A 15,129-nucleotide genomic window follows, 5' to 3' on the forward strand; every position below is an offset into this window, starting at 1 on the left:
GGCTTCTAAACTACCACATCTCCAGCATTTAGACTGTAAGTTAGGATATATATTAGACAACTTTTTGGGAACTTAATCTATGTTAATGATTCATTTGTAAATTGCTAATAATGGCAATTCTGCAAACTGCTGAGTAGTTGGTTAAAGTCTGCAGAGTTTGTGTTGTTAACAGTTTTTTCCACTGACAAACAATATATATATACATACAGGTCCATACAACAATTCCAGATTTTCTATGCCCATAGATACTATCACAGCACTAAATTCAAAGGCTGTCTTTTTTTTGGGGGGGTTGTCAAAATAACATAAAGAATGAAGGGAGAACAAAGGGAAAAAAACACTGGGGGAATGAAGGAATGGAAATATAAAACAGAATATAATATACTGCCATTCAGTATAGTATGACATATCTAAAGATGAAGCAAACACATAAGCAGGGTGGGCAAAAACCAGGAATTCTTTTAAGAGCATTTAACTCTTTTAAGAGCATTTAAGTTACTGGAGACTCTACTAAAGAAGAAAAGACTTAAAGTTGTTTATCAATAAACACAAATGTATTCTCCAATTTAAAAAGAAGAAGAGAGGAATGAAAGGAAGAACGTCAGTGATGCTAGAAAATGAGCAGGAATTTCAAATTTACCTAGAACCTAGTTCTCATTCCTTGAAAGTGTTGTGGTAATCTAGCAGTTATGCTTACTCTGTTTTACTTCCTCTATCAAACAATTGTACACTCATATAGTTTTATATGTTTTTATGCTGTATTCTGCTTTTCATCTTGTTTTTAGGTGTTGTAGGCTGCCCAGAATCATGAATGGGTGATATAGGTAGCTATATAAATATAGGTACAAGGGTGGCTCAGTGGGTTAGGACGCTGAGCTTGTCAATCAGATGGTTGGCAGTTTGGCGGGTCGAATCCCAAGTGCCGCGTAACAGAGTGAGCGCCTGTTACTCATCCCAGCTTCTGCCAACCTAGCAGTTAGAAAGCACGTAAAAATGCAAATAGAAAAATAGGGACCACTACGGTGGGAAGGTAACAGCATTCCATGCGCCTTTGGTGTCTAGTCATGCCGGCCACATGACTAAAAGGGGAACCACAGTCAAAACTGGTAAAATGGTAAGTAGAACTTCATTGTGATTTGTTCCTCAAAGATGCTTTGAGGAGTTTCATTTCAGTAGAATTCAAATGGTGATTTCATATTTTTTCTTACTCCAATATGGAAGTTGTTGGCAATTTCTTCTTTAGAGATGTATTTTTATTTTCCAGTGTAATCTACAGGCATCTAATGTCTCATGGTCTCCCATCTAGGTGTTAAACAAGCCCAGTTAGTTTCTGAGATCAGTTAGATAGAATACTATCACATCATTGTAACCGAAAATTAATTCAATCCTGGGGAAAGATTAATTAAAAAGAGTTGTTGTTGTTGTTAGCTGCGAAGTCGTGACAACCCATCGCGACCCTATGGGCAACATTAAATTAAAAAGAGTATATCCTGCTAAAGAAATTAATGGTATACATTACCAATTATGTCTCTTGTTTCTCAGCCTTTTCTAAAACCAGCTTGAACATCTGGTATCTCTTTTTTCATGTAGGGTTCTAATCTGTGTTTGATGATCCTAAAGATCCTATTACTAGCATGTAAAAATAAAGATATTGTGCGTACTATACACACAGTTGATTAAGCCACCTTTCTCAAGTATTAAAATGTAAACCAATTTCTTCCAGTCTGTTGGCCACCGTGTTTCTCTCCAGATTTTCTGACATGGTTTTGTTTAGAACTATTACTGTTTCTTCTTTTGTTGCTTGCCATATTTCTGTAAATATTCCATCAATTCTTGCAGCCTTGATAATAATGGTCAAAGTGCTGGTCTAACTTCATCCTTAAGTACTAGAGATTCCTTCGTGGCACCTTTGTCTTTCATGGATTTGGCTTCACCCCTCTTGCCAGCAATTTCTACAGTTTGTTTTGACTTCTAGTTCTTTTCTTCTGTTTCTCAGCCTTTGGCACTCTCTTCTCACATTCATTATTACCAACTTATTTGATTTCACCCCACAGTAGTATTTATCTACTATTAATTAAAGTAACATTTTTCTCAGGTTTTCCACATGAATCTGAAAAAAGATGTTACTGCTTTAATAAACTGAATAATTAAAGCAGCACATCTTTAATAAATTTTCATCTGAAAGATATACATGTTTTGAGGAACAGCAGAAAGATGCTGTGCTCACATTCACACTCCAAAGCACTCTTCTGAATAATATTGTTCATTTTATAATAACTATTAATTTGTACCAAAACTACAAAAGTATTTTTATTCTGATTTATTTACAGCACATAGAGAGACAATCTTCAAAGGACTCAATATTTTATCCACCCTTTTTCACCACCATTAGCAGTGCCAGAAGATGTGGCATTAACAGAGGGATAGAATCAAGATTACGTGAAGTACTAATACCACTTTACAATGCTTTGGTAAGGCCACACCTGGAATACTGCATCCAGTTTTGGTCACCACGATGTAAAAAAGATGTTGAGACTCTAGAAAGGGTACAGAGAAGAGCAACAAAGATGATTGGGGGACTGGAGGCTAAAACATATAGGGAACGGTTGCTGGAATTGGGTATGTGTAGTTTAACGAAGAGAAGAGTGAGGGGTGACATGATAGTAGTGTTCCAATATCTCAGGGGCTGCCACAAAGAAGAGGGAGTCAAGCTATTCTCCAAAGCACCTGAAAGCAGGACAAGAAGCAACGGATGGAAACTAATCAAGGAGAGAAGCAACCTAGAACTAAGGAGAAACTTCCTGACAGTTAGAACAATTAACCAGTGGAACAATCTGCCTCCAGAAGTGGTGAATGCTCCAACACTGGAAGTTTTTAAGAAGAGACTGGACAGCCATTTGCCTGAAATGGTATAGGGCACAGGTCTGCAATCCGCGGCTCCGGAGCCACATGCGGCTCTTTCAGCTGTCTCCTGCGGCTCCCAGTCCTCTGCCATGTGCAGTCCAAAAAAAAAAAAGTGGGACTAAAAAAGTTCAACCAATCAATTCAAATATGCAGGGTAGGTGCATATCTTGCCTTGGCTCCACTCTTCAGTCAAACCCTGTTTTGCGCATGCGCGCATGTACGCACATGCGCACACATTTTTTGCGGCTCCCAGTTTTTCCTTTTGTGAGGGAACCGGTTCCGAGTGGCTCTTTCACTGTTTCAGGTTGCTGACCCCTGGTATAGGGTTTCCTGCCTGAGCAGGGGGTTGGACTAGATGACCTCCAAGGTCCCTTCCAACTTATTATTATTATATTATACTACAGGCATTGAGACCTATGCTTTATATATATCCATACTGTATAATGTCCCTCATGATAGTCATATGAATTGATAAAGTCTTCTGTACAGTCCATCCTATACCTTTAGATCAGGGGTGTTAAACTGCCAACCCGCAGGCCAGATGCATCATGCCGAAACCACGCCCATCCCAGCTCTGCCAATGGAGAAAAAGTTGTGATACATCACGACACGTCATGTGACATGGCGAGTTTGACACCTCTGCCTTAGATTATCCATGGAGCACCTTTTTCAGGTCCCTCCACTAGTACATTTGAAATAAATAATTCTTCTTTTATTGTGGCAGAACCCCAAATATAGACTAATTTGCCAGTAAAGTTGAAACAAGTGTTCTCCTTGGGAGACAACTCAAAGTATATTTGTTTTTCCAAATCTTTTATTGCTGCTCTTTTAATTTATGTGTTTGATGTCCATTACATTTTTAATGGATTTCTTCTATCTTTATTTATTTTCTAAATAAATAATAAATGGGTTAAAGTGCTGCACCTTTAAGCCTTGCTGCAATGCTGTGGAGCACTCAAGGCCCTATCCAATGGATATTGCCAAGATAACTGTAAAATCTTTGTGTTTAAATTCCTACATACGAACATTGTCTCTGAATCCAGAACTCTGCAGAATCAGTATTCTAGAATCCATGAAGACTTTTACCCATACAGATCTATTCTAAAGTTTCTTGTCTCACACTTGATGGATAAAACTGGGGACAGTGTAAAAAGAGCAGTCCCACAAACCTCTTCAGTATAATCTCATGTAAAGAAAATATGAAGATTATTTTCTCCATGGCCTGATATACAGGTTCCTTTTGATCCAGCCCCTAGAAAACAATAATCTATATACTGTATGCATGATTTGCAAAATAAAGGCTGAGGAAGGAAACATGGACTTCCTGTTAAGTAAATGGCTGTGCACCCATACTCCCATCTAGCCAATATACCAGGAAAGGTAGAGTCATAGGAACATAGATGTCCAGTATAAATCAAACTGTTACTATACTTGGCAGATTACTGTCTGAATCATAATGCCTTTCTATTGAGATGGCCAAATTGACTTCTTTGATTACAGTAGAGAAAGGACAAAAAATACATTTATTGCTGACTGGAAACTCCTTATAGACTTTTTGAGCAAAACAGAAAAAATAAATTCATGATTTATAGTTTAGATAAATAGGATTGATGGAGAGTCATTATCCTATTTATCTTTTAGAAAGAGGTAAATTTAAAATTGTACCTGTTGTGGTGGAAAGATCAGAACTCACTTTCTATTTTTTTTTCTTTCTTTTCCATTTTTCTTTTCTTTTTTTCCCTTTTTTATACTTTTAGCTTTCTTTTTCATTTCTTTTCCTTTCTTACTTTATACTAGTTTCTATTAGGTTTTACCTTCCTTTTTAAAAAAATTTCAATAACATTGTAAGAAAAATTATTTCAGAGGTCTTGTCCAAAATTTTCTACAAATGACAGGGATTCAATCTGGAATCTTCAACATGCAGGGCATAGGTTTTACCAAAATCTCTGTTTAGAACAATCTCTGTATATTTCCTTCATGTCTATTTTTTATGCTAATATTAAAACGTTAAAAATGGAGAAAACCCTCTAGAACCAGTATTTTCCTTGATGCTACATTTAAAACTGAAAAGAAAAAAAATCAGTTTAGAAATACGAAAAATAAAACAAAATAAAATAAACATTTGCTCAGTAACCAAATACACAAGGGCTGAAGGACTGAGAATCAAAAAACCAAAGCGTTGGTAAGATGAATATTTTTTTCTCCAGGATACATGGGATCCAGGCTACAAAGGGCAAATATTTCATTCAAGTATTTTCCCGAGCCATATTTTAGACAGTAAAATGGCAGACTTCTCAAAGCTGAGTGAACCTAATTAATAGTTAATAATAAAAAGTACTTATGAAGAGATTTTAAGGGGAAGGAAGTCATGTCTACTGATACCTGGTTTTTTTTAAAAAAGAACAAAGTATAATGTTTAGGAATGACGTAATTTGAAATTTAAAGTAATTTAAAAGCAATTATAGAGAAATAAACCATCCACAGAACTTTTCAGAAAACCATGAAATCCCAGATTTGTTTACTATTTACTAGAACAAAAGAAAAGCCAAATATAACATTAATCAACATTACCCACAAAATATTAAAATTATTTGTATATAATTCTTACATATATATATATATATATATATATATATATATATATATATATATATATATATATATATATATATATATATATATATATATATATAATATTTTTATTTATATTAATCATATTACCAGGGGGGAAAACCTACACTAATATTTAGTAGAGCTTCTGGATATACAGTATTCAGCATAGTATGGGTTAGGATGCTGAGCTTGTTGATCAGAAGATCGGCAGTTTGGCGGGTCGAATCCCGAGTGCCGCGTAACAGAGTGAGCGCCTGTTACTCATCCCAGCTTCTGCCCACCTAGCAGTTCGAAAGCATGTAAAAGTGCAAATAGAAAAATAGGGACCACTACGGTGGGAAGGTAACAGTGTTCCGTGCGCCTTTGGCGTCTAGTCATGCCGGCCACATGACCACGGAGACGTCCTCGGACAAGCACTGGCTCTTCGGCTTTGAAACGGAGATCAGCACCGGTCAATTGTGTCAAATTTGATGTCTTGTGGTATAAAATATGGATGCCTTTCAGGATCACCAAAGTGGTTTCCACAGCAGCTTTGCTTAACTTCAAGGAATCCCTAACTGAGTTAGTCACTAATATAATGGAAGCAATCATTTGCTTCTTTAAAGAGAGGCACACATTTCTCACTGGCAATCTTCAACATCTCTACAGCATCTTTCAGAGACACTACTAGACTATAATTCCTATCATCCCCAATATGCTACTCACTTTGTTCCTTCTTAGCACACCTAAATAGTATCTGCTTGGGGGAAATCTAGCATTTTATAAAGAGAAATGATAATCTAGCTAGCAAATGGGGCTCCCACTTCAGTTCTTTCTCTCTAGCAACAAAATAACAAAACAGATGAAACACTAGCAACCTTTTATAGAGGGAGATTTGGAAAAGTAGTAAAATATCTTTTGTTTTTCCTCTTTTGTGTCAGGCTACATGTCTGAGGACCAACTTTGGTTCCTGTCTTATCTTCCTCTCCCTAAACTTGAAACAGCTGTTGCATTGGTCTGAAAAGCAGAAGTGACTTCTTTTTTATGCAACTACAGCAGGTATGCAATTCAGAAAAACCAAAAAACCTTGTTTTGGCAATTTTAAAAAAACCTGTAACACTGCTGAAAAATACCTAAAGATATTTTTTTTATAAAAATAGAAAAATTCTATTCCATCACACTTCCATATACTGCCATTCTATTTGAAAACACATTACAACAAGCTTTAATTTAATGGACCCCTTTTTATGCAACGGACTAAGACTTTTTCTGGACAGCCCCTGAAGTAACAATCAAGTCCAATGCAACTTAATATTTTATGATAATTTTACATCATTCATAATTTATATAATTTGCCAAATGATAGGGTTCCTAAAACAATGCAAACTGAAATAACATAATATGCTTCATTTATGTTATGCAAATAATCTAAATTATAATAAATGACATGATTTGTGATTTAATAGATAGTTGGGAATAACAAACTCACCCTCCCACTCCCTTGATCTGTTAAATTAAGGTTTCATTGTATATAAAGTTATGCAGTCTAAGAAGGGATACAAAACTAATTATTATGGGTCAGTATCATTGTGGGTCAAATTCTTCATGATTATTCTTGTGTAATATTTACATGCTATCTTATTTTTGTGAATCATTAAAGACCATTTTTACCTTTGAAAAATTATGAAAATGTTTAAAAATTCTAAAGTAAATCATGATTCTTAACTCTTGCCTAAAAGAACTTCCTTCAGTCTGGTTGCTCTCCAAATAGGTAGAACTGTAACCCCAACATCCCCAGACAATGTGAAAATGCTATTGTTTTTCTTGCTAAGGTTTTTTTTAATACTTCTGGAATACATTTTACTTGGGAAATGCTGATCTACACTGATTGCAGATCTTCAAGATTTTATAAAGTAATTTTCTCCATCCTTACCTGGGAATGCTAGATACTGAAAGTAGGATCTGTTGCAGTCAAAGTATGGCTTTAACACAAAGCTACATCACTTTCCCATAGAAAAATAACTTTCATAAATTCAAATGGAAATTTAACAATGGCTCTTTTTATACAAGACAACATCCTTGTCTTGTAGATGTTTACACTGGAAATAACAATGCTTTATTTATAATAAATATTAGCAATAGAGGGTAACTAAGTGCGATGACTATGCTGCCCATCAATTTTTTTAAGACTATTGTCTCTTATATTGGACAAAAATAAAAGTGTAGCAATGGAAAAGTCTATTGCATGATTGTTCAACCATCTGACTTGCTTGGGACAAATTGAAGAGGAATTGTCTTGGGCTACATATATATTTTATAAGTAGCAAAGTTCTTTTTTTAATATATATTTTTATTATCTTTTGGGCTACCTTACCAGCTGTCCAGGACCATACACAGCTGGTGGTCTGCAGGCTGGACATACCTAGTCTATGAGGTATTTGAAAAACACTAACTTAATTAGGGAATCAGTAAGTTTAAGGTTTATTTGCCACCAAACATTTTTCAAAAAAGCAGGGGTGAGTAGTCAGAAAAGCTAATTATATTCAATTCAAAATGAGCACGCAAACCCATTCCAAGGGGGGAAAATATTAATTTAGAGTCAGGTAGGATATTTTAAGCCACTTTGCATCTGCCTTTGTCCCACTGCTGTAGCCTGAGCAAGTGAAACTCAATACTGGGCATATCAAAACCCAGTCCTATTATTCTCTGATCATACACCATGGAGCACCAGGTAGATTTAAGAATTTCAGAAGGAAAAACAGCTGGAACCTTAATTTTGTTTTGTTTTGAGTAAAATGGGCTGACCAAATGCACAGAACTAAAGTTCTCAAAGAATGATTTGATACAAAAAGGATAATTCAGTCACAGAAGATAAGAAATCAATGAAGAATATAAAGGCTACCCTGGCCAGGAGTTAAAACACCAGGAATACAAAAAATGTGGGCAAACCGTCAGTTTCCTTGAAGAAGACCTCTGTGCAGGCTTATATTCCCCTGTTTCTAATGCAACCTGTTTTCAGTGTCCAGGGTTATAAGAACACCTCTAAAACATATGAAGAGGGCCTTTGCTTGGCACTTTAATGCATTCAAAAGCTACACCCCTGTACGCAAGAAAGGACTTTTGAAGCACTAGTTCAGGGGTCGGCAACCTCGGCTCTTTTATGACTCGTGGACTTCAACTCCCAGAATTCCTGAGCCAGCTATGCTGGCTCAGGAATTCTGGGAGTTGAAGTCCACGAGTCATAAAAGAGCCGAGGTTGCCGACCCCTGCACTAGTTAAGCAATCTGGGATCTGATTTGGAGCAGTACTCAGATTTAGGGCTTATCAATGGAAAGAAAGGCCCTGTAGCATAAGCAGTAATAAAAACTGAGCCTGGGCCCCTAAGGATGTGCAGAGGCTTTTTTTTTTCTTTTTCTTTCCAATAAATGACAAAGCAGGTTGTACACCTAATCAGGGGCCACTCTAGAGGGCATCTAGGGCAGCCAGGGATTTGGCTTCCAAGCAGGCCTTTTCCATTTCAAGGCGCTGCTACTTCTTCCACGGTCTTTCCCCCACCCACCACCCACCACCCACCACCACCTTCTCGGAAGTCTCTCGCCCGCTGCCCGCCACGCTCTCCTTGGAGACTCACCCAGAGTTTTCACCGCGATCTGCCTGGTCAGGGGAGGCGGCAGGTTGATGCAGACCAAATCCACATCCTGATGCAGCAAGACCTCGTCTATCCGGCTGGTGTAGAAGGGGACGCTCATCTCCTTGGCCAGCTCTTCCGCCTCTTCCTGAGTGCGGCCCCAGAGCGCTTTGACCGCGAAGCCCTCGTCCTTTAGAAGCGGGATGATGACCCGGGAGGTCAGGCTGGTTCCGAACACGCCCACCCCGGGCAGCATGGTTGCTGCTGACTGCTCCCCTCCACCCTCCCCTTTCCCCCCCCCCTCTTCCTCCTCCTCCTCCTCCTCGCTGCGACCTGGATGCCCGACGCGTCGGCCCTTTCGCGCGGAGCCGCAATATATTACGAGCAATGCGGGGTTGCTACGCGAAGGGCGCCCAGTCCCAACTGGGAACTGCTGCGGCGGCGGCGGCTGCTGCTGCTGCTCCGCCGCAGGGAGCCAGCGGCACCCGATCCCTGCAGCAGTGGCTGGCTCTGCTCCCGGCCGCGGGCCCCTGTCGCGTCCAGGGCGTCTTCATCAGCAGGCGGCTAGTCTGCCCGGCTGGCTGCCGTTGTCCCTCCATGGCCGGGTCATCCCAAGCGCGCACGGCCCCGAGCTCCCCGTGCCTGCGCTGAGCACACGCGGGCATTCAAGTAATCCGGCGATATTTTTTTTAAAATAAATCCCGACCAACCCGATCGCTTGTTTCTAAGGCTTCATCCTCTGCAAATCGCCCTACTGCATCCTCGCCGTCTCGAATGCAAGGGCACCGAAGGGCAGCCAACAAGTGGCGCGGGAGCCAGGAGCAGCCGAAGCCACAGCAGCCGCCCCGCTTCTAATCTCCATCTGCCATGTTCCCCACAATACACGCCGAAGCATTGTGAGGATAGGAGGAGTTTGGCTGTCACCTCGAGTGAATTTTTTTTCCCCCTGCAACGCCCTCTTGAGCTCTCAACCTGTCATTGGCCCCCAGGCCAGTTGGAGGCTTGCCCGCTTGGCTTTCTCTGCCCGAAGCTGAGGTGGCTCTGGCGAAGGACAAGCGAGAGAGAGATCGTTAAGGAGTAAGCAAGCCCCGCGAGGCCGGGCTGGCTGTCTCCCGCCGCAGCGTCTGACCCCGAGGCCCGACCAGTCGAAAGGACGAGAGAAGGGCAGAGGGCTCCCGCTGAAGAGCACAAGCCAGGAGCCTGCCTCGCTCCTTGATCTTCTCCCTTTCGGGAATTGGAGCTGATACAAGACCTGGCTAACCCTCCCGCAGCGGTCTCCAAATAAGACTTGTGGACTTCAACTCCCAGAATTCCCCAGCCAGTGACTGGGGAATTCTGGGAGCTGAAGTCCACAAGTCTCTGTTTTACTTGGTGCTCACTTGCAAATAATTCCATTGTCCTTTGCCCCTACTTCAGAGAAGGAAATGGGTCCAATTTTAGTGACTGAAAAGATGGGATCTACAAACTCCAGGCCTTTTCCAAAGTTCATGGAACTCTGGCCCTGAAATCAGGCATTTCTTAAGCAAACCTTCCATCTGCTCCCTTAATGCATGTTACAAGAAGATATTGAGTGGCATCTATAAAACATGAGGGTTTTTATGTAGTGGTTCAGGCATCAGGTTGGAGACCATGAATTCTTACTCCCACTTTAGGCCCAAAGCCAGCTGGGTGATCTAAGGCCAGTCACTGTCTCTCAGCCCTCTTCTTCAGGCACTTATTGGGAATCATCTCTCTCTCTCTCTCTCTCTCTCTCACACACACACACACACAAACACAGAGAGAGAGAGAGAGAGAGAGAGAGAGAGAGAGAGAGACCATGAGAACATACACATTTTTGCCTATTCCATATTATTTGAGTGAGAAAAAGTAACTTGTTATTCCCAATGTTAGAATCCTTTTTTTAAATGAATACATACAGAAATAATACTTTATCATTAGTGACTTGTGAGCGTATGATTGACAGACTCAAATCAATGTGTGTAATTCAATACACTGCAGCAAGGTGTTTTTTTTTTAATTTGATCCAGCCAAAACATGTAAGGCTTCTTCTGATCTCTCATTATCAACTATCTCACCCCTTTTCTGCCTCTTAGCCTATCTCTACTTCCTTTCCTCCCCCCTCCCCCCCATGTTTCCAGTTTTGCAGCTTTTTCCACACAAATACTTTACTGAAAGAACATTTTCAGTGGCAATAAATATTTCTCTTACTCAGTTACTAACTACTTTCTTCACAGAAGTTAAGATATATCTGAACATTTTACAGTATCTAGCTAAATGGGAAGGGAGAAGATGTATTAAGAAATAATTTGTAAGCTGCCCAGTCACCTAGTAGGACAGGTGGGTGGCATAGAAATTAAATAAATAAAAATACATACTTACATACATAAAGGGGCCGGTGCTCATCTCCGTTTCAAAGCCGAAGAGCCAGCGCTTGTCCGAGGACGTATCCATGGTCATGTGGCTGGCATGACTAGACGCCAAAGGTGCATGGAACGCTGTTACCTTCCCACCGTAGTGGTCCCTATTTTTCTACTTGCATTTTTATGTGCTTTTGAACTGGTGCATACATACATACATACATATATGCATACAGTGGGAAAATCACACCTCCACCTAAATCACAAGAGGGAGAGGGAGATGGGGAGACAGAGAAAGTTTCATCTGTCTCAAATACAGAAACTTATTTTATTTTCAGGCTACATGAGAAACAGACACATGGGCAGTATGTGAAAATACCTCCCTTCCTGTATTTCTCACCTACCGGTAGTAGTTAAAAAGCTCTTAGGTTCATAGCAATGATACAATCTCCAACAAGTGGCCACATAAATTATAATTTAATTTTTTAGGTCGTAGCAGAAATGGTCCCTGACAATACTTGGTCTCATTTTTTTTTCACTGCCAGAGGGCATGTCCACTTAAGGAACTACTTTCTTTAGCAAAATGTAAAAATGAAAATGAATCGAGTAGCAGAGAATGTGAGATGAGGATGACAGAAAGAGACAAAAGAGGTTAATAGAGGGAGAAAAACACCCTGTTTTATTATAGGCATATTTAGGGCTAGCTTTGGCTGTGTTGATCTCTGCATTCATCCCAGATAATTTTTCCTGGGGAACATAACTCTTAATATAAAAATTTGAAAGAACTTCCATTTTTTTACCTAAGAAATACTGCATTCTTAATTAATTAGTAACAGCAGTGTCTGCTTCCAATGCTCTGAACAGAAAAACCATCACAGTTGACCAATTCTCCTCAGTATCTTACTTTGTATTACTAATATTTACTATATATCATTAATAAATAAATATGTATTGTTATTATTTCTTGATACTAAATTCCAAAAAATGGAAATAATTCATGAAGTAACCAATTGTAAATGTACAACAAAAACCTGTAATCTAACCATAATTCTAGGAGCGTGCCCAATATTTTCAATTCAAAAATTTACAATTTTGTAAATGCTATGAGTTTGAAACAATCTTCAAATAAATACAGATTTCTTATGGATTTTCAAAGCTAACAGTTACCAGATATTTGTCTTTTGATTTATTTTCCTTGATTCTGAACTACAAAAAACAAAGGAAAACCACAAGGATGTTTGGCAACTGGTATAATATGAGTTCTTCTTATATACAACCTGAAAGTTTGATAAGCAAGCATGGATTTTAAACACTGTTTCACAAAGAATTGGAATTAAGAAATTTAAGATGCAACACCATTAGATAAATGCCTGTTGAAACTAGAGAGAACAAAAAGATTAACATTATTATGTTAATGTCTTAAAGCAGGGGTCCCCAACCCCCAGTTTGTGGACCAGTACCAGGCCATGGCATGCCAGCAACCGGTCCGCACAAACAAGCAAAGCCCCATCCACGAGATGCAGGCAGCATACAAAACCACGCACCATATAGTCTCTTGCGAGATGAGAAGATTGTTCAGACTTGGTTTCAATATACTCAGCTACGGGCCAGGTGGAAAGAAGATCAGAAAAATGGTTTTACAATGACTGATGAAAATCTGATAAAGCAAATCAGAAATCAGGGTCCAGCACATATTAAACGGATATATCTTGCATTGATAGAGATTGACTCAGAAACAGAACTTGTTAAGGATTGTATGATAAAATGGGCCCAAAATATCCAAGAAGTTATTACAATGGACACGTGGGAAAGGATTTGGGTGAGGAACGTAAAATTTACACAAGCTCAAAATCTAAGAGAAAATTTTTATAAAATGTTTTACAGATGGCATTTAGATCCTAAAAAGCTGGCAAGTATGTATCCGAACTATCAGCCTAAATGCTGGAGGTGTGGTGAAGAAGATGCAACATATTTTCACATATGGTGGACCTGTAAAAAGGTTAAGGCTTTTTGGATAAAAATTTGGTGGAATATGCAGAAGATTTTTAAGCAAAGGATAAAGTTTTGTCCGCAATTTTTTTTTGTTGGGAATAATTACAGACGTTACGGTTGTGGACACTAAGCTGATGTTGAATTTAATTACGGCAGCAAGACTCTTAGTAGGTCAATACTGGAAGAAGGAGGAACTGCCGACTATAGAAGAATGGACTTTAAAGGTTTCTGACCTGGCAGAGATGGCAAAGATCTCGGCTTATTTGAAAGATCACTCGCAAGAACGTTATGTTATGGAGTGGAGAAAATGGATTGAGTATATCCAGAACAAATATGGGACTAAGAAGTTTCATGTAGCATTTGAATAAGTCTTCCTTTTTTTTTCTCCTCTTTTTTTCCTTTTCTTTTTTTATATATTTTATATTAATAGTGTTTGTAGTTATCCTATATGAGCTAGAGAGAGATGGTACTCAGAGTTTATGGTTGTTAGCATATTAATGTTTATGATTGGTTTTTGTTTGGTTTTTTATACCTTGTACTTAGCTCTGGGAAGTCGGGGGGGAGGGGGGGTAGGGAGGGAGGGATAGGGGAGGGCTAGGGGGGATTGTTAAAGATAAAATGTATGATAAAACTTTTCAATAAAAAAAAAACCACGCACCCTCTGGTCCATGGAAAAACTTCTCTCCACGGAACCGGTCCCTGGGGCCCAAAAAGTTGGGGACCTCTGTCTTAAAGGACTGACCTTTGATTGAATTAATTAAGTTGTACATTGAGCAAATGAAAGAGAATTCAATGGGAATTTTCTAAAGGGCAGTCACTTTCATGAATGTGCCATCTATAAAAAAGTTATGGACAAGTAATTAGATATTTTCTATTTGTCAGATAAAAAAAAATCTGCTATAATATGCATTCCTTTTTTTCTCACACTTTCCACCTAAGTGTTACAGGTTTGTGATTCATCTGGCACTTTTTTCAACAACATTTGCCTACAATGAAGTCACTGTATTTTATTTCTGCTTCCCCACCCCAGCTAGAAATAAGGTACTTAGCAAGAAGATCTATTAAGCAAGAAAGAACTAGAATTGTGAAATTAGACCTTGCTTGTCAAATCCATGGAAAATGTTTGGAATTCACTGATGTCTTAAATTACCTGTCTAAACAGGTCATCATCTGTTAGTACAAAGAAATGGTACACTTTGTGCAAACCCGTTTGCAAATGCATAACATGGATTTTCAACAGCAGGTTTGGGTTTATGCAAGTGGAGATTTACATGACACTAATGGTGATTCAAAGATAAAGAAACTGGTGATTCAGACCTGTCTGGTTCTCCCACACACAGCTTCCTATTGAGTCACCCCAGCTCTACTGTTTGCTGCATCCACTGTACTGTACAAAAGATGTAGAGGTTGAGAACTGGCAGTTTGCAGTTTTAAATGGATGGGAATGCATTCCTTTTGGAAACCTCATTATTCATTTCACAACGTCTGTAACTTCAGTTCTGTGAGAGACACCCCACGATGGCCTTGTTCTTTCTTATAAAGAGCACATTTCTAACAGCTATGAAATGTTCCCTCCTCTAAAATGGAATCGTATTATAAGTAGTGTGCATACCTACAGAGTCCTGACAAAAGAAACTTATGCTAGCTCATTATTGG

At 39.1% G+C, this 15,129-nt stretch overlaps 1 protein-coding gene across 1 annotated transcript in view; it reads right to left on the reverse strand.

Moving 5' to 3' along the window:
- GFOD1 (Gfo/Idh/MocA-like oxidoreductase domain containing 1) overlaps positions 1-9,380 on the reverse strand; it is a gene marked incomplete at its 5' end in the record, with an annotated part of 42,466 nt that extends 33,086 nt beyond the window's left edge. The window contains one exon of the mRNA XM_083360671.1: positions 9,128-9,380. Coding sequence (XP_083216797.1) covers positions 9,128-9,380 — 253 coding nt within the window. The remainder of the gene's footprint in view (positions 1-9,127) is intronic.
- Positions 9,381-15,129: the final 5,749 nt, after the last annotated feature.

This window comes from Vipera ursinii, assembly GCF_947247035.1.
Source record: "Vipera ursinii genome assembly, chromosome: 3".
Taxonomy (NCBI): Eukaryota; Metazoa; Chordata; class Lepidosauria; order Squamata; family Viperidae; genus Vipera; species Vipera ursinii.